The 22,174-nt window shown below is 41.9% G+C and overlaps 1 protein-coding gene across 2 annotated transcripts; it reads left to right on the top strand.

The window, feature by feature from the left end:
- Positions 1 to 481: 481 nt before the first annotated feature.
- piwil1 (piwi-like RNA-mediated gene silencing 1) lies at positions 482 to 20,200 on the top strand. Of its 2 annotated transcripts, none has more exons than XM_029717260.1 (21): positions 482 to 632; positions 1,278 to 1,361; positions 1,539 to 1,638; positions 1,802 to 1,930; positions 2,101 to 2,315; positions 2,707 to 2,828; positions 2,998 to 3,078; positions 3,189 to 3,386; positions 16,648 to 16,756; positions 16,837 to 16,963; positions 17,082 to 17,199; positions 17,274 to 17,388; positions 17,555 to 17,742; positions 17,875 to 17,947; positions 18,062 to 18,262; positions 18,379 to 18,482; positions 18,626 to 18,696; positions 18,900 to 19,053; positions 19,158 to 19,283; positions 19,373 to 19,520; positions 19,688 to 20,200. In XM_029717260.1, the coding sequence occupies exons 2-21, from the start codon at positions 1,293 to 1,295 to the stop codon at positions 19,802 to 19,804; spliced, it is 2,565 nt and encodes an 854-aa protein (XP_029573120.1). In that variant the 5' UTR covers positions 482 to 632; positions 1,278 to 1,292; the 3' UTR covers positions 19,805 to 20,200. The 2 variants fall into 2 exon arrangements, with proteins under 2 accessions (XP_029573120.1, XP_029573119.1); XM_029717259.1 differs by having other exon boundaries at positions 482 to 628.
- Positions 20,201 to 22,174: the final 1,974 nt, after the last annotated feature.

The following is a 22,174-nucleotide window of genomic DNA, read 5'->3' on the forward strand; positions in this document are numbered from 1 at the left end:
ATGTTGGATACTTAATTTTGAATACCACAGCACATCCAAACACAATATATAATTTAAGATGTGTGTTCCTTGGGCTTTTGAATGACACCACCCTGTGTATTATGATGAAAAAAATGTGTTTTATGATGTCAACAAGTTAAGAGTTTATTTTCTAGAAATTATACAATTATGTCTAGATTATAATCAGGTTTTCTACTAGGCCGATGTATAGACATGGGTTTATGTCGGTTTGTGTAGCTGTCAGGCCTGTACTTTATCTCCATCTGGTGGATATTTGTAAGATTGCAGCTGGCAGGTGCAAGAGGTATACTGAAAACTTTCAAGGTCATGAAGATCACTCCGCTTATTATCTTTCCATTCCAAAAATAGATATCTTTCTTTCCTCCGTTTTGCACATATGTATAGTTAGAATTTTTGGATTCATTTTTACTTGAAAACAAACAAATTTTATCCAATTACTGAAATATGTTTTAAAATAAGATGTTTCGCGTTGAACTGCTGTTCATTTCATTCGCATATTTGACGAGCGTAGTAATACTTTGAAGTGAGAAGACCTACACATACTGCGTTCAAGCAAGACAAAAATTTAATCGCTGCTGTTGATTCGTTCTTTGACTAGGTTGAGTTTGTAAGTAGGTAGAAATATTGATAACATATTTACATAAATCACCAAAGATTCTGATAGACATTAAGTGTATACATTAACTTCATGTGAAGAATGGAATCTTAATTTACATGAATTGAATTTTGTACGTTAAATGTTGTCAACTAATGTTAGCTGGCTAGCTAAACAACATTCTTGCTGTTTTTTTTATAGACATCACGAAAACTTATCGTGTTAGCTTGTTGAAAATAAGTTGTCATGAAACGTGTTTTTTTCCCCCCGTCAAGTTAATGTGCAAAGATAGTTAACTGTCACTCCAATGCTAGCTAGCTAAACTAGCTTTAAGGGGCCATGTGCCTGCCATGCATTGTTTTACTTCATTGTGGAAGTAGCTAGTCAGCCACTTCCCAGCGCGTGCTTTTAACTTTGTCAACCAATTTCTCTTTTCACTATTTCTGGTTGAAATAATTCTAATAGTTGGCTACAGGTCCTGTTTTTGTTGGCCTAGCTCGGCTTTGGCAAGTAAATGTGTTGCAAGTGACTTTAATGTATGTGCTCAAACTTGGTTGACACTATTAGCGACCTAAACCAGCTACCAATTAGCTATCTTACAAGGAACATAGTTATCAAAATATTTTAGTAAATTCTTTGCAATAACACTGTCTTCTCCAAGTTTTAGAAGCTGAAAATGACTGGCCGTGCAAGAGCACGATCAAGGGGCCGAGCGCGCGGTCAAGAGACCGCGGCACCTGGCGTGGTTAGTCTACATGAGCAACTAGTTAATATGCTATCTGTTAACTATGGCCTGGAGTAGTCAATTTTAACACTTTCGTTTTGACGAAATAATTAAAGTACTTGAATCTTAAGGCGTTTGTTAATCAAATGTAAGAAATTACAGTTATCTTATCTGATATGAGTCTGATCTTACCTGCAGACACCCTTTCAGGAGACAGCAGGAGAAGCTCCCCGATCTGAGTGTGAGCTTGTGGGTCGAGGGAGACAGAGAACTGCCCCAGGGGCTGTGTCCTCCGAAGGTGCAGTGCGCTTTTCCTCTGGATCATCTAATATGACATTAACTCCCAAAACAACTTTGATTATGGATAGCTGAATTGAATGGGAATGAAAAAATGCTGTGCATACATTTACAATGAAAGATAAAAGGCTGACTTAAATAATTTGTGTTTTGTTTTTTCACAGCCGTTATTCAGATATCTGCAGGGTTTCAGCAGGTGAAGATCGGAGAGAGAGGTGGACGGCGTCGTGACTTTCATGATGCAGGAATCAACACCAGGCAGGCCATGGAGCATGTGAGAGAGTCCAAGTCTGGTGTGTAAATGGCTTATGACTACATGGTTTGACAGGAATTACCATGATACATCCTTATTTTATTTTTTTAAACTAAGTGTTACTGAGCTAAATCATTTAGTAAAGATTTCAAAATTAAAATTGCCCTGGCTGCATTCAGGTTTAATGGTAACCTTTTGATATTTCCTCAGGTTTCTCTGGCTCTCCCATTGAGCTGAAAGCCAACTTCTTCAAGATCCTGTCCCGCCCTCAGTGGGTGCTGTACCAGTACCATGTGGACTTCAAGCCCGTCATGGAGTCACGGCGCCTACGTTCTGCCCTCATTTATCAGCATGAGGAGACACTAGGCAAAGCTCGCACCTTTGATGGAGCCCTCCTCTTCCTGCCTCACAAACTGCACAACACGGTACATACAGTACATTGGAGGGCACTATTCCTCTGGTGACTTTATGTAGTGATGTAATTTAGTACTAACTTCCTGTGTAACATGGGATTTACAGTTAAAGGTGTAATATGCAGAAATCGCTCTGCCATTTCCTGATTGCTAAAATTCTAATAGTTTGCTTAATTTCAGTTTGACAAAACAATAATCATTGTACTGTCTAAACCACTGTGAAATATTTTAAAATACCAAAATATTGTATTGTACAAAACTGAAACGAAGACTCAAACTTTCTATGTGAATTTGGTTGGGGTCGCCCAAAAAGTTGCATATTGCACCTAGGTGCTTTTTAGACTTAAATGAATACATTATTCTAAATCTGCTGGGTCTTTAGATATACTTTTTTTGTTTATAGGAGACTGTGCTGTACAGTGAGACCAGAATGGGTGAGAAAGTCCAGATCACTGTCACTCTGACCAATGAGCTGCCCCCCACTTCTCCAGTGTGCCTGCAGTTCTACAACATCATCTTCAGAAGGTCAGAACACCCACTGAAGGGTCATTGTCGTGTTCACAGCTTTGAGTTTCAAAACTCTAAAAATAATATTCCATATCTGTAAAATAGGGGACAGTGACATGTTAATACTAAAACCCTAGCCGTGGCTCTACTCCATCATTGCCTAACAGTTGTCTGTTCTTGTTTTCAGAGTGCTGAGGATGCTGAACATGCAGCAGATTGGACGCCATTACTACAACCCAACAGACCCACTCAATATCCCACAGCACAGGTCTGTATTTCACTAGCCTCAACAGTGGAATCTATGGAGACTAGAGAACCAGAATTAAGCAGTGTGATGTCTTTTGTCGTTTTTCACTGTGTGCTGTGTGTGTTCTTCAGGCTGACCATCTGGCCCGGCTTTACTTCCACCATCCTCCAGTATGAGTCCAGCATCATGCTGTGCACGGACGTGAGCCACAAGGTGCTGCGCAGTGAGACGGTGCTCAGCTTCATGATGGGCCTCAGGCAGCAGAATGGAGATCAGCGCTTCCCAGAGGCCTGCACCAAGGAGCTGGTGGGACTCATCGTCCTCACCAAGTAAGACCCATTACTATAGTGCCTTCAATACTGAACTACAGAAGTCTAATCGGATGAAATCCTAAATCTGTGAATCTTGGCGTAGGGAACAACTGCTTGAAAAGTGTTATCCCTTTACACTTCTGGGAATTGGCCTATATGGATAGGGCTAAATTGACACTTTTCTTACAGAATAAATATGGATAACATATGCATAGCCATGGTAGCAATTGAAAGGGAACATTTTATAGATAATGGGGAAATTATTAGACCGAAGGTGAGTACACAACAGTTCACCTGACACAAGACTAAATCCAAACATTACACTGTTGATTTTACATTTTCTGTACTTTTCGCATTTGTTGATAGCAATCTGAAAATACTCTGGATACATTCAGTAACATAAGACTATTCCTGGAAAATGTGGGGTAAGTGCGACATATGACCAACAAATTACAAGGGTTTGAGTGAGAGGACTAACTGGCGTCTCCAAGTAGCCACACACCGTTCCAATGTGTATACAGTTCCTAAGCAGTTTCAATGCACTTTTAGGACTTTAAAGTCATGGGTGAAAAGGGAATACAGGAGGGTGCTGCACATGCACCCTTGTGGGGCCTTTGTGTTAAAGAGCAGGGTAGTGGAGATGTTGTTGCCTACATTCAACAATAATGTACATTTTTGAGCTCTCCTAGCTGTGCCGTTGACGAACTGAAGCATTCACATTTGTAGTTTACTTTAGAACACAACTCTGCATCCCCACCATAACACAGTTACTGTTGTTTACGCAATCCAAAAACAGTCCATTATAAATCGCAATCTAGGTCAGGTGGGCATGATTTGAAAGCTTGTTCTATTGACAACATTAATAACAAAGCTATAAAATAGGATCTTAGTGTTATGTTTTCGCAAGGCAATTCAAGGAACCTGATTGTAATTTTGGTGCGCATAGAAAGGAGTTATGAACTGGGGTTGGAACTGAAATTTTCCAATCATTTGAACCACTTTTTTTAGTTTAGTTTCCACCAGCAAAATAAAGTTCTGAACTGGTTTGAACCCAAAAAATTGCATACACATATTTAGCGGCTGTTATTGCGGATGTCGCGGAATGCTTTTGTTCCTAGCTCCAACAGTGCAGAAATATCTTAACAATACACACATCTAAAAGAATGGCATTTAGACATATTAGGACGAGCAATGTCGGCGTTTTGAGTGTGTATGTATGTATGTATGTATGTATGTATGTATGTATGTATGTACAGTGCATTCTTGACTTTTTCCAAATTCTGATAGGTTACAGCCTTATTCTAAAATTGATTGATTAGAAAAAAAATATTAAATCTACACACAATACCCCAAAATGACAAACCAAAAGTTTTTTTTTTTGTGCGCAAATGTATTAAGAATTTTTAAACTCACATTTACATAAGTGTTCAGACCCTTTACTCAGTACTTTGTTGAAGCACCTTTGGCAGCGATTACAGCCTTGAGTCTTCCTGGGTATGACGCTACAAGCTCGGCACACCTGTATTTGGGGAATTTCTCCCATTCTTCTCTGCAGATCCTCTCACGTGCTGTCAGGTTGAATGGGGAGCGTCACTGCACAGCTATTTTCAGGTCTCTCCAGAGATTAGATCAGGTTCAAGTCCGGCCTCTGGCTTGGCCACTCAATGACATTCAGAGACTTGTTCCGAAGCCACTCCTGCATTGTTTTGGCTGTGTGCTTAGTGTTGTTGTCCTGTTGGAAGGTGAACCTTTGCCCCAGTCTGAGGTCCTAAATGCCCTGGAGCAGGTTTTCATCAAGGGTTTCTCTGTACTTTTCACCATTCATCTTTCCCTCGATCTTGACTAGCCTCCCGGTCCCTGCTGCTGGAAAAACATCCCCACAGCATGATGCTGCCACCACCATGTTTCACCGTAGGGATGGTATTGGCTAGGTGATGAGCGGTGCCTGGTTTCCTCCATACGTGACGCCAAAGAGTTCAATCTTGATTTCATCAGACCAGAAAATTGTTTCTCATGGTCTGAATCCCGTTTAGGTGCCTTTTGGCAAACTCCAAGCGGCTGTCATGTATGTGCCTTGTACTGAGGAGTGGATTCCGTCTGGCCACTCTACCATAAATGCCTGATTGATGGAGTGCTGCAGAGATGGTTGTCCTACTGGAAGGTTCTCCCATCTCCACAGAGGAAATCTGGAGCGCTGTCAGAATGACCATTGGGTTCTTGGTCACCTCCCTGACCAAGGCCCTTCATCCATGATTGCTCAGTTTGCCTGGGCAGCCAGCTCTAGGAAGAGTCTTGGTGGTTCTAAACTTCTTCCATTTAAGCATTTTCTTTTTATTTAACCTTTTATTTAACTAGGCAAGTCAGTTAACACATTCTTATTTACAATGACAACCTAGGAACAGTGGGTTAACTGCCTTGTTCAGGGGCAGAATGACAGATTTTTACCTGTCAGCTCAGGGATTTGATCTATTAACCTTTCGGTTAATGGCGCAACGCTCTAACCACTAGGCTACCTGCTGCCCCTGAATGATGGAGGCCCTTGTGTTCTTGGGGACCTTCAATGTTGCTGACATTTTTTGTACCCTTCTTCAGATCTGTGCCTCGACACAATCTTGTCTCAGAGCTCTATGGACAATTCCTTAGACCTCATTAATTGGTTTTTACTCCGACATGCACTGTCAACTGTGGGACCTTATATAGAGAGGTGTGTGCCTTTCCAAATCATGTCCAATCAATTTAATTTACCACAGAAGGACTCAAATGAAGTTGTAGAAACATATCAAGGATGATCAATGGAAACACGATGCACCTGAGCTCAGTTTTGAGTCTCATAGCAAAGGGTCTAAATACTTATGTACAGTTGAAGTCGGAAGTTTACATACACCTTAGCCAAATATATTTAAACTCAGTTTTTCACAATTCCTGACAATTAATCCTAGTAAAGATTCCCTGTCTTAGGTCAGTTAGGATCACCACTTTTATTTTAAGAATGTGAAAAGTCAGAATAATAAGAGAGAGAATAATTTATTTCAGCTTTTATTTATTTCATCACATTCCCAGTGGGTCAGAAGTTTACATACACTCAATTAGTATTTGTTAGCATTGCCTTTAAATTGTTAAACTTGGGTCAAGTGTTTCAGGTAGCCTTCCACAAGCTTCCCACAGTAAGTTGGGTGACTTTTGGCCCATTCCTCCTGACAGAGCTGGTGTAACTGAGTCAGGTTTGTAGGCCTGCTTGCTCGCACACGCTTTTTCAGTTCTGCCCACAAATGTTCTATGGGATTGAGGTCAGGGCTTTGTGAGGGCCACTCCAATACCTTGACTTTGTTGTCCTTAAGCCATTTTGCAACAACTTTGGAAGTATGCTTGGGGTCATTGTCCATTTGGAAGACCCATTTGCGACCAAGCTTTAACCTCCTGACTGATGTCTTGAGATGTTGCTTCAATATATCCACATCATTTTCCTTCTTCATGGTGTGAAGTGCATCAGTCACTCCTGCAACAAAGCAGGATGGTGTTCTTCGGCTTGCAAGCCTCCCCCTTTTTTCCTCCAAACATGACGATGGTCATTATGGCCAAACCGTCCTATTTTTGTTTCATCAGACCAGAGGACATTTCTCCAAAAAGTACATTCTTTGTCCCCATATGCAGTTGCAAACCGTAGTCTGGCTTTTTTATGGTGGTTTTGGAGCAGTGGCTTCTTCTTGCTGGGCGGCTTTTCAGGTTATGTCGATATAGGACTTGTTTTACTGTGGCTATTGATACTTTTGAACCTGTTTCTTCCAGCATCTTCACAAGGTCATTTGCTGTTGTTCAGGGGTTGATTTGCACTTTTCGCACCAAAGTACGTTAATCTCTAGGAGACCGAACGCGTCTCCTTCCTGAGCGGTATGACGGCTGCGTGGTCCCATGGTGTTTATAATTGCATACTATTGTTTGTACAGATGAACGAGGTACCTTCAGGCGTTAAGAAATGGCTCCCAAGGATGAACCAGACTTGTGGAGGTCTGCAATTTTTTTCTGAAGTCTTGGCTGATTTCTTTTGATTTTCCCATGATGTCAAGCAAAGAGGCACTGAGTTTGAAGGCCTTGAAATACATCCACAGGTACACCTCCAATTGACTCAAATGATGTCAATTAGCCTATCAGAAGCTTCTAAAGCCATGACATAATTTTCTGGAATTTTCCAAGCTGTTTAAAGGCACAGTCAACTTTTGACCTACTGGAATTGTGATACAGTGAATTATAAGTAATCTGTCTGTAAACAATTGTTGGAAAAATGACTTGTGTCATGCACAAAGTATATGTCCTAACTGACTTGCCAAAACTATAATTTGTTAACAAGAAATTTGTGGAGTGGTTGAAAAATGAGTGTTTGTAAACTTCTGACTTCAACTTTAAATACTTATTTTTAATGAATTTGTAAAAATGTCTAAACCTGTTTTTGCTTTGTCATTATGGGGTATTGCGTGTAGATTGAGGGAAAACAATTATTTAATACATTTTAGAATAAGGCTGTAACATAAAATGTGGATAAAGAGCTTCCCGAATGCAGGGTACTGGGCTGAGGCTGGCTAGTGGTGACTAAGTTTGATGGCCTTCAGATAGAAGGCCATTCTCTCGGTCCCAGCTTTGATGCACCTGTACTGACCTCACCTTCTGGGTGATAACGGGGTGAACAGGGCTTGGGTGGTTAATGTCCTTGATGATATTTTTTGCCTTCCTGTGACACCGGTTGCTGTAGATGTCCTGGAGGGCGGGCAGTGTTGCCACGGTGATGTTGATTTTGTCCATCCACACTAGACGCGATCAGGACACGCAGGTTGAAATATCAAAACGAACTATGAACCAACCATGTTAATTTGGGGACAGGTCGAAAAGCATGAAACAATCAAGGCACTTTAGTTCGCTAGCTTGCTGTTGCTAGCTGGGTTGTAATTTTACCTGAAATGCACAAGGTCCTCTAATCTGACAATTAATCCACAGATAAAAGGGTCAAGCAAGTTAGTTTCCGGTAATCTCTCCTTCAGTCTTTGAACTTTATGGCGGTTGGCAACCAACTTTAAGGTGCATTACCACCGCCATCTGGACTGGAGTGTGGACCTCAGTTAATCGTTCAATCATCCACGTGGGTATATGCTCCTAAAAACCAATGAGGAGATGGGAGAGCTGGGACTTCCAGCGCGTTAAGCTTCACAAATAGAACCAAGTTATATTTTAACGCCTGGCTACGCAGATGTTCGTTGGCGGTGCGATGATTGAATAACATGTATGTGTACATTTATTTTGCAACGCGCACTTAACCCAAGTGGTGTGTGTATGTTAACCTCTAGGGGCTATGTGGGACGCAAGCGTGCCACCCCTGGTACACCCTATCAACAACAGGTGAAATATCAAGAGCGCCAAATTTGAAAACAATTAAATGTCATAATTCAAATTTCTCAAACATACAACTATCTTACACCCTTTGAAAGATAAACATCTCCTTAACCTCTCTGGCGCATGTGGGACGAACTCGTCCCACCTACGTAACAGCCACTGAAATCCAGTGGCGCGATTTTTGAATCGTTAGAAATACTATTACTTCAATTTCTCAAACATATGACTATTTTACAGCTATTTAAAGACAAGAATCTCGTTAATCTAACCCCACTGTCCGATTTCAAAAAGGCTTTACAACGAAAGCAAAACATTAGATTATGTCAGCAGAGTGCCCAGCCAGAAATAATCAGACACCCATTTTTCAAGCTAGCATATCATGTCACATAAACCCAAACCACAGCTAAATGCAGCACTAACCTTTTATGATCTTCATCAGATGACACACCTAGGACATTGTGTTATACAATACATGCATGTCTGTTCAATCAAGTTCATATTTATATAAAAAAACAGCTTTTTACATTAGCATGTGACGTTCAGAAAAAGCATAACCCCCGCAAACTTCCTGGGAATTTACTAACAGTTTGCTAAATTACTCACGATAAACGTTCACAAAAAGCATAACAATTATTTTAAGAATTATAGATACATTACTCCTCTATGCACTCGATATGTCCGATTTTAAAATAGCTTTTCGGATGAAGCACATTTTGCAATAATCTAAGTACATAGCCCGGCATCACAGGGCTAGCTATTTAGACACCCACCCAGGTCAGCCTCCACCAAAATCACATTTCCTATAAGAAAAATGTTCTTACCTTGCTTGTTCTTCGTCAGAATACACTGCCAGGACTTCTACTTCAATAACAAATGTTGGTTTGGTCCCAAATAATCCATCGTTATATCCAAACAGCGACGTTTTGTTCGTGAGTTCTAGACACTATCAGAATGCTACATCACGGTCTCGCGCATGGCGCATTGGCGTGACAAAAAATTTCTAAATATTCCATTACCGTACTTCGAAGCATGTCAACCGCTGTTTAAAACCAAGTTTTATGCCATTTATCTCGTAGAAAAGCGATAATATTCCGACCGGGAATATGCATTGAGCCTTAACAGCCGAATTAAATATCTCCTCAGGAGCGAATCGTGCACGCGCCTCATTCAAAGGTCCTCTGATCCGCCACTTACCAAAGGCGATAATGTGTTTCAGCCTGAGGCTGCCTCGTCAACCTTCAGGTATTTCCCGGGTTCTGAGAGCCTATCGGAGCCCTGGGAATTGTCACGTTACAGCTAAGATCCTTACTTTTCAATAAACAGATGCAAGACGCACGACTCCTTGTCAGACAGGGTACTTCCTGCATGAAACCTTGTCAGGCTTTTGCCTGTTATACTCACAGACACCATTCAAACAGTTTTGGAAAATTCAGAGTGTTTTCTATCCAAACCTGAGCAATAATATGCATATTCTAGCTTCTGAGTTGGTGTAGGAGGCAGTTAAAAATGGGCACATATTTTTTCCAAAATTCTCAATACTGCCCCCTATCCCAAACAGGTTAATCTAACCACGTTGTCCGATTTCAAAAAGGCTTTACGGCGAAAGCATAAAGTTAGATTATGTTAGGAGAGTACATTGACAATAGCTGTGTGTAATGTTTTGTCAATTCAAAGACAGGCGTCACCAAAAGCAGAAAACCAGCTAAAATTATGCACTAACCTTTGACAATCTCCATCAGATGACACTCCTAGGACATTATGTTAGACAATACATGCATTTTTAGTTCTATCAAGTTCATATTTATATCCAAAAACAGCGTTTTACTATGGCATTGATGTTCAAGAAATCGTTTCCCTCCAATAACCGCCAGTCAAATCAGCACAACAAATTAAATAATTACTATTCGAAAACATTGGTAAAATATTATATTGTCATTCAAAGAATTATAGATTTACATCTCTTGAACGCAACCGGCTTGCCATATTTAAAAATAACCTTACTGGGAAATCACACTTTGCAATAATCTGAGCACTGCGCCCAGAAAAATACGCTTTGCGATACAGACTAACCGCCATGTTGGAGAGATCTAAAATCGAAAATACTATGTAAATAATCCATTACCTTTGATTGTCTTCATCAGATGTCACTTCCAGGAATCCCAGGTCCATAACGAATGTAGTTTTGTTCGAAAAAGCTCATAATTTATGTCCACAAAGCTCCGTGTTGTTAGCACATGATCTATGCCCGCCGGACTTCACTTCATGAACGAGGGGGGAAAAAATATTTACGTTCGTTCAAACATGTCAAACGTTGTATAGCATAAATCATTAGTGCCTTTTTTAACCAGAACATGAATAATATTCAAGGCGGACGATTGCAGTCTCTTTTAAAACATATTGGAACGAGAGTACCCAACATGAACTCGCGCGCCAGAGTCTAATCGGCCATCACCGTTCCATGGCTCTTGTTCGGTCAGATCTCACAGTAGAAGACTCAAAACACTTTGTAAAGACTGGTGACATCTAGTGGAAGCCATAGGAAGTGCTCAAAGATTAATAAGCCCCTGTGTGTTTCAATGGCATAGGCTTAAAGGTAATTCAACACATCAGGCATCCACTTCCTGTCAGAATTTGTCTCAGGGTTTTGACTGCCATATAAGTTCTGTTGTACTTACAGACACCATTCAAACAGTTTTAGAAAATTCAGAGTGTTTTCTATCCAAACCTGAACAATAATATGCATATTCTAGCTTCTGAGTTGGTGTAAAAGGCAGTTAAAAATGGGCACATATTTTTTTCAAAATTCTCAATACTGCCCCCTAGCCCTAAGAAGGGCCAAGCCGAATTTCTTCAGATTGTCAGTGATGTGTAAGCCGAAGAATGGACGGGGGTGAGGACGTGCTCCCACAATCAGCTCCTTCGTTTTGTTGAGGGAGAGGTTATTTTCCTGCCACCACTCCACCAGGGCCTTCACCTCCCTGTAGGCTTTCTCGTCGTTGTTGGTAATCAGGCCTACCTAACACTGTTGTCGTCTGCAAACTTCATGATTGAGTTGGAGGCTTGCGTGGCCACGCAGTCATGGGTGAACAGGGAGTACAGGGCTGAGCATGTACCCTTGTGGGGCCTTTGTGTTAACTTCTTGGGGCTATGTGGGACGTTAGCGTGCCACCCGTGGCGCACCCTATCAACAGCAGGTGCATTTCAAGAGCGGCAAATTTGAAACCAAATAAATGTCAAAATTCAAATTTCTCAAACATACAACTAACTTACAGCCTTTGAAAGATAAACATCTCCTTAATCTAACCACGTTTTCCGATTTCAAAAAGGTTTTACGGGGAAAGCATAAAGTTAGGTTATGTTAGGAGAGTACATTGACAATAGCTGTGTGTAGTGTATTGTCGATTCAAAGACAGGCGTCACCAAAACCATAAAATCAGCTAAAATTATGCACTAACCTTTTACAATCTCCATCAGATGACACTCCTAGGACATTATGTTAGACAATGCATGCATTTTTAGTTCTATCAAGTTCATATTTATATCTAAAAACAGCGTTTTACTATGGCGTTGATGTTCAGGAAATCGTTTCCCTCCAATACCGGCAGTCAAGTCATGACAACAAAATAATTAATTAATATTAGAAAACATTGGTAAAATATTATATTGTCATTCAAAGAATTATAGATTTACATCTCTTGAACGCAATGGACTTGCCAGATTTAAAATGAACCTTACTGGGAAATCACACTTTGCAATAATCTGAGCACTGCGCCAGAAAAATACGCATTGCGATACAGACTAACCGCCATGTTGGAGAAAATACTATGTAAATAATCCATTACCTTTGATTCTCTTCATCAGATGTCACTTCCAAAGAATCCCAGGTCCATAACGAATGTAGTTTTGTTCAAAAAAGCTCATCATTTATGTCCAAAAACCTCCGTGTTGTAGCACATGATCTAAGCCAGCCGGACTTCACTTCACTTCAACAACGGAAAAAATATATTTACGTTCGTTCAAACATGTCAAACGTTGTATCGCATAAATCATTAGGGCCTTTTTTAACCAGAACATGAATAAAATTCAAGGCGGACCATTGGGTTCTCTTTTAAAACGTTTCGGAATGAGAGTACCCACCATCAACTCGCCCGCCAGGTGTCTAATGGGCCATCACGTTCCATGGCTCTTCTTCAGTCAGATCTCACTGTAGAAGACTCAAAACACTTTGTAAAGGCTGGGGACATCTTGTGGAAGCAATAGGAAGTGCCAAAATATTCCTCAGCCCCTTTGTTTTTCAATGGTATAGGCTTAAAGCCAATTCAACACATCAGGTATCCACTTCCTGTCAGAATCTGTCTCAGGGTTTTGCCTGCCAAATGAGTTCTGTTATACTCACAGACACCATTCAAACAGTTTTTGAAACTTTAGGGTGTTTTCTATCCATATATAATAAGTATATGCATATTGTAGTTACTGGGTAGGATTAGTAACCAGATTAAATCGGGTACATTTTTTTATCCAGCCGTGAAAATACTGCCCCCATACCCTAACAGGTTAAAGAGCAGAGTAGTGGAGATGTTGTTGCCTACTTTCACCACCTGGGGGCTGCCCGTCATGAAGTCCAGGACCCAGTTGCACAGGGCCCTGAGTTTATAGCGTTCCTTTTTTTAATTTTCTTTTTTACATTTACAGCTCATTAAATTACTTCAATCAGTGCAGATGGAGAAGGCAAGCTAGCTGTTTACATGTGTGATGAACAGACAAGTGTAGCCTAGTGCAAGATGCCAAATCTTGCAGGTAGGTAGAGAGCGAGAGAGGGTTGGGGAGGAGGCTTGACTTGCTAGGCATCTTGTTATGACATGATATTAGGTCCACAGAATTATACCTGTGAGTGGCTCCTGTGGGGGAACTTTGAGTGTCCTTAGAGCTAGCCCCTATTACTAGCCTGTTAAACCTCTCTTTCGTGTCGTCTGAGATTCCCATAGATTGGAAAGCAGCTGCTGTCATCCCCCTCTTCAAAGGAGGTGACACTCTTGACCCAAATTGCTACAGACCTATATCCATCCTACCCTGCCTTTCTAAGGTCTTCGAAAGCCAAGTCAACAAACAGATTACCGACTATTTCGAATCCCACCGCACCCTCTCCGCTATGCAATCTGGTTTCAGAGCTGGTCATGGGTGCACCTCAGCCACGCTCAAGGTCCTAAACGACATCGTAACCGCCATCGATAAGAAACAATACTGTGCTGCCGTATTCATTGACCTGGCCAAAGCTTTTGACTCTGTTAATCACCACATCCTCATCGGCAGACTTAGTAGCCTTGGTTTCTCAAACGATTGCGTCGCCTGGTTCACCAACTACTTCTCTGACAGAGTTCAGTGTGTCAAATCGGAGGGCCTACTGTCTGGACCTCTGGCAGTCTCTATGGGGGTACCACAGGGTTCAATTCTTGGGCCAACTCTTTTCTCTGTATACATAAATGATGTCGCTCTTGCTGCTGGTGAATCTCTGATCCACCTCTACGCAGACGACACCATTCTGTATACTTCTGGCCCTTCTTTGGACACTGTGTTAACAACCCTCCAGACGAGCTTCAATGCCATTCAACTCTTCTTCCGTGGTCTCCAACTGCTCCTAAACACAAGTAAAACTAAATGCATGCTCTTCAACAGATCGCTGCCTGCACCTGCCCGCCCATCCAGCATAACTTCTCTGGACGGTTCTAACTTAGAATTTGTGGACAACTACAAATACCTAGGTGTCTGGTTAGACTGTAAACTCTCCTTCCAGACTCACATCAATCATCTCCAATCCAAAGTGAAATCTAGAATTGGCTTCCTATTTCGCAACAAAGCATCCTTCACTCATGCTGCCAAACATACCCTCGTAAAACTGACCATCCTACCAATCCTCGACTTTGGCGATGTCATTTACAAAATAGCCTCCAATACCCTACTCAACAAGCTGGATGCAGTCTATCACAGTGCCATCCGTTTTGTCACCAAAGCCCCATATACAACCCACCACTGCGACCTGTATGCTCTCGTTGGCTGGCCTTCACTTCATAATCGTCGCCAAACACATTGGCTCCAGGTCATCTACAAGACCCTGCTAGGTAAAGTCCCCCCTTATCTCCGCTCACTGGTCACCATAGCAGCACCCACCTGTAGCACGCGCTCCAGCAGGTATATCTCTCTGGTCACCCCTAAAGCCAACTCCTCCTTTGGTCGTCTCTCCTTCCAGTTCTCTGCTGCCAACGACTGGAACGAACTACAAAAATCTCTGAAACTGGAAACACTTATCTCCCTCACTAGCTTTAAGCACCAGCTGTCAGAGCAGCTCACAGATCACTGCACCTGTACATAGCCCATCTATAATTTAGCCCAAACTACTACCTCTTCCCCTACTATATTTATTTATTTTATTTATTTTGCTCCTTTGCACCATATTATTTATATTTGAACTTTGAACTTTCTTCAAACTACAAATCTACAATTTCCAGTGTTTTTCTTGCTATACTTTATTTACTTTGCCACCATGGCATTTTTTTGCCTTTACCTCCCTTATCTCACATCATTTGCTCACATTGTATATAGTCTTATTTTTTTTCTACTGTATTATTGACTGTATGTTGTTTACTCCATGTGTAACTCTGTGTTGTTGTATGTTGTCGAACTGCTTTGCTTTATCTTGGCCAGGTCGCAATTGTAAATGAGAACTTGTTCTCAACTTGCCTACCTGGTTAAATAAAGGTGAAATAAATAAATAAATAAAATAGCGCGCTAACACGCTTGACCTTGCTAGCTAATAAGCTTGTGTGTGCACTGAGCGGCACCAGAATTAAAAACACGTCTTTGAAAATCCCACGTGAAACGTCATAACTAGGCCTATAGTATCCTGAACTAGCATTGGAAATTAATCCATTCTTCTCTAGCTAATTACAAATCTCTCTCCCTATCTTCTGAATCAATCTTGTTACCTCAATACAGTAGCCTATGCTTTGGAGGTGGGAGGGGCAGGTAGCTTAAACACGCACAGGCAAAGATTTTCAGCTTGAAGGCAGACACTGGAATAAGTTTCTAAGGGACATTGTGAGGGCTTTGAATAGGCATTTTGTTATGGGACTAGAAAAAAGTCTGGAACGTAAAAGAACGTTAACTGCTTCCCATGCTTTTAAAATAATGTTTCTGTTCCGGAACAGTATGGATTATAGTATGGTTACAGGTTCCGTTTCTGTTCCTTGAAAAATGTATTTATTTTACGGTTTTCTGGTCAGTTCTCTGAATCAACCCCTGGTCATGAGTGCATTCAGGTGCGTGTGCTTCGGGGAGTTTTCTTCACAATAAACAAACGAGCACATTCTGTTCAAAACAACCTAGTGTATGAAGCCATGTCATCTTGTAACTGTACATCAAACACAGTGATGTTAAATGTTAACACTGTATATGCACAATTGAACTCACAGTTGTTTGGCTGGCTTGTATGACATCAAAGTTGTGTTTATTATAATCCTCAACGTCTCATCTTTCAAAATACATAGTCATCAATTTACAGAATTTCCCTCACTCAAACAACAAAAAATGTTGGTCAGTTACCGGGAGTGATGGGGGCAATTTCTTGTTGTGTGAGGTGCTCAAGTTCAGAATCTTTGTCAGTCAAAACCCATACAGCGCCATAAAGTGGAGAGACGGAGCTCTGACGTCATGTATAGCATGTTAGTGGCCAACTCTGCCATTTTTCAACCCTGAGTACGAGTGTAAAGGGCTATGGTCTTTGCTTCCATGTATTTCACATAAGCACTATTGATAACATGTTAAGATTCTGCCATGGGTAACAATGACATGAATTAACAATGGAAAATTAGTCTTCATCCTAATGTAAATGCATAATTTCCCTTAGGTACAACAACAAAACCTACAGGATTGATGACATTGCGTGGGACCATACTCCCAACAACACATTCAAGAGGGGAGAATCTGAGATTTCTTTCAAAGACTACTACAAGGCAGTAGGTTTTGTCCCAAACACACGCATTTGAGCTGTTAATGGAACCTTGACTGAACTAATGGTGGTTTAATGTCTGTTCAGCAATATGGTCTGGACATCACCGACGGCAACCAGGTGCTTCTGATCAGCCATATGAAGAAGATTGGTCCTTCTGGAGGACCGCCCCAAGGGCCGGCCATGCTTGTCCCAGAGTTCTGCTACCTCACAGGTACCACTGACTATAACAAAACACTGCAAATGTTTTTTAAGTGTTAAATGTACTGTCGTGCCAAGTATTATGTGATCAAACCACAACTTTTGGCTTCTGTGTGTCTTTTCTTCAAAAGGCCTGACTGACAAGATGCGTGCTGACTTCAACATCATGAAGGACCTGTCCACCCACACCAGACTGACCCCAGAGCAGAGGGAGGGGCGGCTCAACCGCTTCGTTGGGAACATCCACCAGTAAGTTTAATGTCTGTGGTTTCTATTCCCCAGTTTTGATTGATTACAATACTGATCATCTCTTTATTTTGCAGAAACACGGAGGCCCAGACAGAGCTGAATACCTGGGGACTCAACTTTGACAACAAACTCCTGAGCCTCACAGGCAGAGTCCTCCCTGCGGAAAGGATTGTGCAGGGATCCAGAACGGTATATAAACCAACACAAAATCAAAGTTTTAGTGTTGTTTATATTAGAATATGGGGGTGGGAGGTCTTCCTGCACTTTCCTGATTTAACAGGTTAACATTCAATGGTTGAAGTATGGTATTTTCAGCAGATGTAATGTAACTGCTATTTCTTGTATTTTCTCCTAGTATGAGTACAACCCCTGGCAAGCAGACTGGTCCAAGGAAATGAGAGGCATCCCACTGATCAGTTGCCGACCGCTGGAGAACTGGTTAATGTTCTTCACCCGCAGGAACAATGATGTGGCCCAGGCCCTCCTGCAGACCCTCAACAAGGTCTCCACACCCCTGGGCATCCGCATGCAGAGGGCCATCATGTGAGTGCACACACACAGAGAGTAAGATACAGAGAACTGCACTACCCAGTTGTATGGAATACCAAGTGAAGCCTTTCTCACCAGAGAAATGACTTGATGTCCCAGAGTTGACATAACATTGCAATCTTCCAGGGTGGAGTACGAGGACCGCCAGGAGTCTCTGCTCAGGGCCCTGCAGCAGAATGTTAAGAAAGAAACCCAGATGGTCAGTTGTCACTCAGCTAAAGTCTGGCTAAACATGACTGTCATGGTGTTATTACAAACATGTTGCAGCTATATGTCAGGAATCTATGTCAGTTGTGTTGGGTTCCTTCCTAAGGTGGTGGTGGTCCTGCCCAGCAACAGAAAGGACAAGTACGACAGTGTGAAGAAGTATCTGTGTGTGGACTGCCCCACACCCAGCCAGTGTGTGGTGGCCCGCACCCTCGCCAAACAACAGGCCCTCATGACTGTGGCCACCAAGATCGCCCTGCAGATTAACTGCAAGATGGGAGGAGAGCTGTGGAGCGTGGAGATCCCAGTAAGACACACGCACAAATCAAATGCATCCAATGCAATGTATTTCAATGGAAGAATGTGCCTATGCTAAGCCGTTTCACTTGAAAGACATAACCACCTTACCTCCCTGTTTTACAGCTGAAGCAGCTGATGATTGTGGGCATTGACTGCTACCACGACACGGCTGCTGGCAAGAGATCAATTGGAGCTCTGGTGGCCAGTCTTAACCAGGGCATGTCCAGGTATGTGTCCTTATGGCCAGGAGGCATGCATGGACACTTTCCCATCAGGGTTTGTTGCCAAGCTAAGAGTGTGATGGCAGAAGCTGATATTATGATGAATGAGTTAACAATTAAACTAATGGGACATACCTCTGATTTCCCAGGTGGTTCTCAAAGTGTGTGCTGCAGAACCGTGGACAGGAGATCATGGACGGACTCAAGGTGGCGCTGCAAGGCATGTTCAGTCAAATCAAACACTTGTTACATAAAAGGAATTATTAAAAGCTCACTTCCAAGTGTTATTCTATGATCCATTTGAGCCAATTTAGTGAGTCACATTTGTGACAGCTTTTTCAAAGTCTAGGGCTGAAAGGGTTTTATCCCTATTGAAGTTTGTGACCATGATCCCCAGTATCCTGACAGCAGGCTCTTTTCCAGGTGCCCTGAAGGCGTGGCTGAAGCACAACAACTGCCTGCCGTCACGTATCATTGTGTACAGAGACGGAGTGGGAGACGGGATGCTGCAGAGCGTGGTCAACTACGAGGTGCCACAGATCATGGAGTCCATCAAGACCATGGGACACGACTACGCGTAAGAGACAATCTATTCTAGAAACTCACCACTGTATTGACTCCATTTCAATCACCAGTAATTTTATTACTGATATTGTTCTTTCCTGTGTTGCCCCCTCCTAGACCCAAACTCACCTTGGTGGTTGTGAAGAAGCGCATCAGTTCCAGGTTCTTTGCCCGCATCGATGGCAAGCTGACCAACCCTCCCCCTGGAACATGCATCGATACTGAGGTCACCCGCCCAGAATGGTACGATCACTGATAAATCAGTAAATGTCAATCATGGAAATGTAATCATGTGTGACTACGTATCCTTATTGTCTGTCTTTCCTTTTCAGGTACGACTTCTTCATTGTCAGCCAGGCCGTCCGCATGGGCAGTGTCTCCCCAACCCACTACAATGTGGTGTATGACAGCAGCGGACTGAAGCCTGACCACATGCAGCGACTGACCTACAAACTCTGCCACATGTACTACAACTGGCAGGTAGGCTGGATTATCGTGGCTGGTTGTATTGCAAACATTCCTAGCTGAAGACTACTGCTCTATCATATTGATTGCTATATTATTGATTATTGTTTATTTCAGACATGATTAGTAAGTAGTATATTGTGGGTATGCATGTCATTGGTTTTCTGTGTGCTTATCTCCAGGGAATCATCAGAGTGCCTGCACCCTGTCAATACGCCCACAAATTGGCCTTCCTTGTGGGCCAGAGCATCCACAGAGAGCCCAACATGAACCTGGATGACTTCCTCTACTACCTGTAAGAGAGCACAAGCTACCTAAAGAGTACATTGGAGAGCTTGGTTTCCTTGAAACTGTTTGATTTTTGTTCAGGAAATTGACTGAATTTACTTTGGGGTAAAGTGGTTAGGATATTCCCCAATTTACAGGAGAGGGAAACCATTTTTATTTTTTTATACTTCAGCAATTTGATTCTCTTCTGTTTTATGCTACTGTTTTATTTGAAAAAATATTTGTAGATGGTCATTGCAAGTGTTTTATTTGTGTGACATGGTATGAGACTGTTTTGAGAAGTTTGCTACCTCAGCTTTTATTTTGGCTGTACAGTGCATTTGGAAAGTATTCAGACCCCTTGACTTTCTCCTCATTTTGTTACGTTACAGCCATATTCTAAAAATGTATTCAATTGCTGTTTTTCCTCATCAATTTACACACAATACCCAATAATGACAAAGCAAAAATATGTAAGTATTCAGACTCTTTACTCAGTACTTTGTGGAAGCACCTTTGGCAGCCAGTACAACCTCAAGACTTCTTGGATATGACATTACAAGCTTGGCACACCTGTATTTGGGGAGTTTCTCCCATTCTTCTCTGCAGACCCTCTCAATCTCTGTCAGGTTGGATGGGGAGCGTCACTGCACAGCTATTTTCAGGTCTCCAGAGATGTTCAAGTCCGGGCTCTGGCTGGGCCACTCAAAGACAATCAGAGACTTGTCCCGAAGCCACACCTGCGTTGTCTTGGTTGTGTGCTTAGGGTCATTGTCCTGTTGGGAGATGAACCTTCGCCCCAGTCTGAGGTCCTGAGCGCTCTGGAGCAAGTTTTTATTGAGGATCTCTGTTAATCTTTTGCCTCGATCCTGACTAGTCTCCCGGTCCCTGCCTCAGAAAAACATCCCCACAGCATGATGCTGCCACCACCATGCTTCACCGAAGGGATGGTGCCAGGTTTCCTCCAGACGTGAAGCTTGGCATTCAGGCCAAAGAGTTAAATCTTGGTATCATCAGACTAGAGAATGTTATTTCTCATGGTCCCAGAGTCCTTTAGGTGTCTTTTGGCAAACTCCAAGCGTCTGTCTTCTTTTACTGAGGAGTGGCTTCCATCTGGCATACCATAAAGTCCTAATTGGTGGAGTGCTGCAGAGATGGTTGTCCTTCTGGAAGGTTCTCCCATCTCCACAGAGGAACTCTGGTCACTCTGACAGAGCTCCATCGGGTTCGTGGTCACCTCCGTGACCAAGGCCCTTCTCCCCTGATTGCTCAGTTTGGCCGGCCAGCTCTAGGAAGTGTCTTGGTGGTTCCAAACTATAAGGTCCCACATTGTCAACTGTGGGACCTTTTTATATAGACAGGTGTGTGCCTTTCCGAATCATGTCCAATCAATTGAATTTACCACAGGTGGACTCCAATCAAGTTGTAGAAACATAATGCACCTGAGCTCAATTTCGAGTCTCATAGTAAAGGGTCTGAAAATGTATGTAAAGTATCTGTTTTTTTATTTTTAATACATTTGCAAAAATGTCTAAACCTGTTTTTGCTTTGTCATCATGGGGTATTGTGTGTAGATTGAGGAAATGCATATTTAATCAATTTTTAGAATAAGGCTGTAACATAACAAAATGTGAAAAAATGTGGTTTGATTACTTTCTGAATGCACTGTACCTCTTTGTTCAATATCACAGTGAACATTAAGGTTATTGTCTGGGTTGAAAAATTATTGTTTCAACTTTGGCGCAAAGTTGAACTTATGACATGTTTAAAAAACAAATGTAGTTAAATCATTAAAATAATTGTGGATCAAGTTTTGTTTAATTTGATTACCCTTCAGTAAAAGTTAACTTTGTAGTACTGTTATTGCATTACTGTCTAGCATGCTCAAACTCAACTCTAGACCTCAAAACCAGTTCCACTGTGTTTTTTCATTGTTCCTCTCTGATCAGGGACTGATTTAGACCTGTTACACCAGGTGGGTGCAATTAATTATCAGGTATAACAGAAAACCAGCAGGCTCAGAAACTCGTAGGGCAAGAGTTGAATACCCCGGTCTAGCAGTTAGTATTTGAAGTTGTGATAATTACACTTCACTTTCCTTTTTCAGGCCTATGCCCTTTTTGGAGAAATTTGATTCTGTCAATACTCAGGACTTTGATATTAATGTTTATGGCTTGATTTAATCTGTAGTGCTGTAGACCTCCACTACATACAGCGCAATAGAAATTTAAAGACAATGTTCGCTGAGACCGCATTCACGGTAAAAGACTGTCCGCTCAATCGGAAATTACCTTTACATTTCAAATTGCTCTACAGCGCTGAACGAATTGGATTGAGTCCTTAATCCTTTGACTTTGCTGTTGCACCATGGCATTTGGTGAATAAAACACAGCGCAAACAGC

The sequence above is a fragment of the Salmo trutta genome, chromosome 27, assembly GCF_901001165.1.
Source record: "Salmo trutta chromosome 27, fSalTru1.1, whole genome shotgun sequence".
Classification (NCBI taxonomy): Eukaryota; Metazoa; Chordata; class Actinopteri; order Salmoniformes; family Salmonidae; genus Salmo; species Salmo trutta.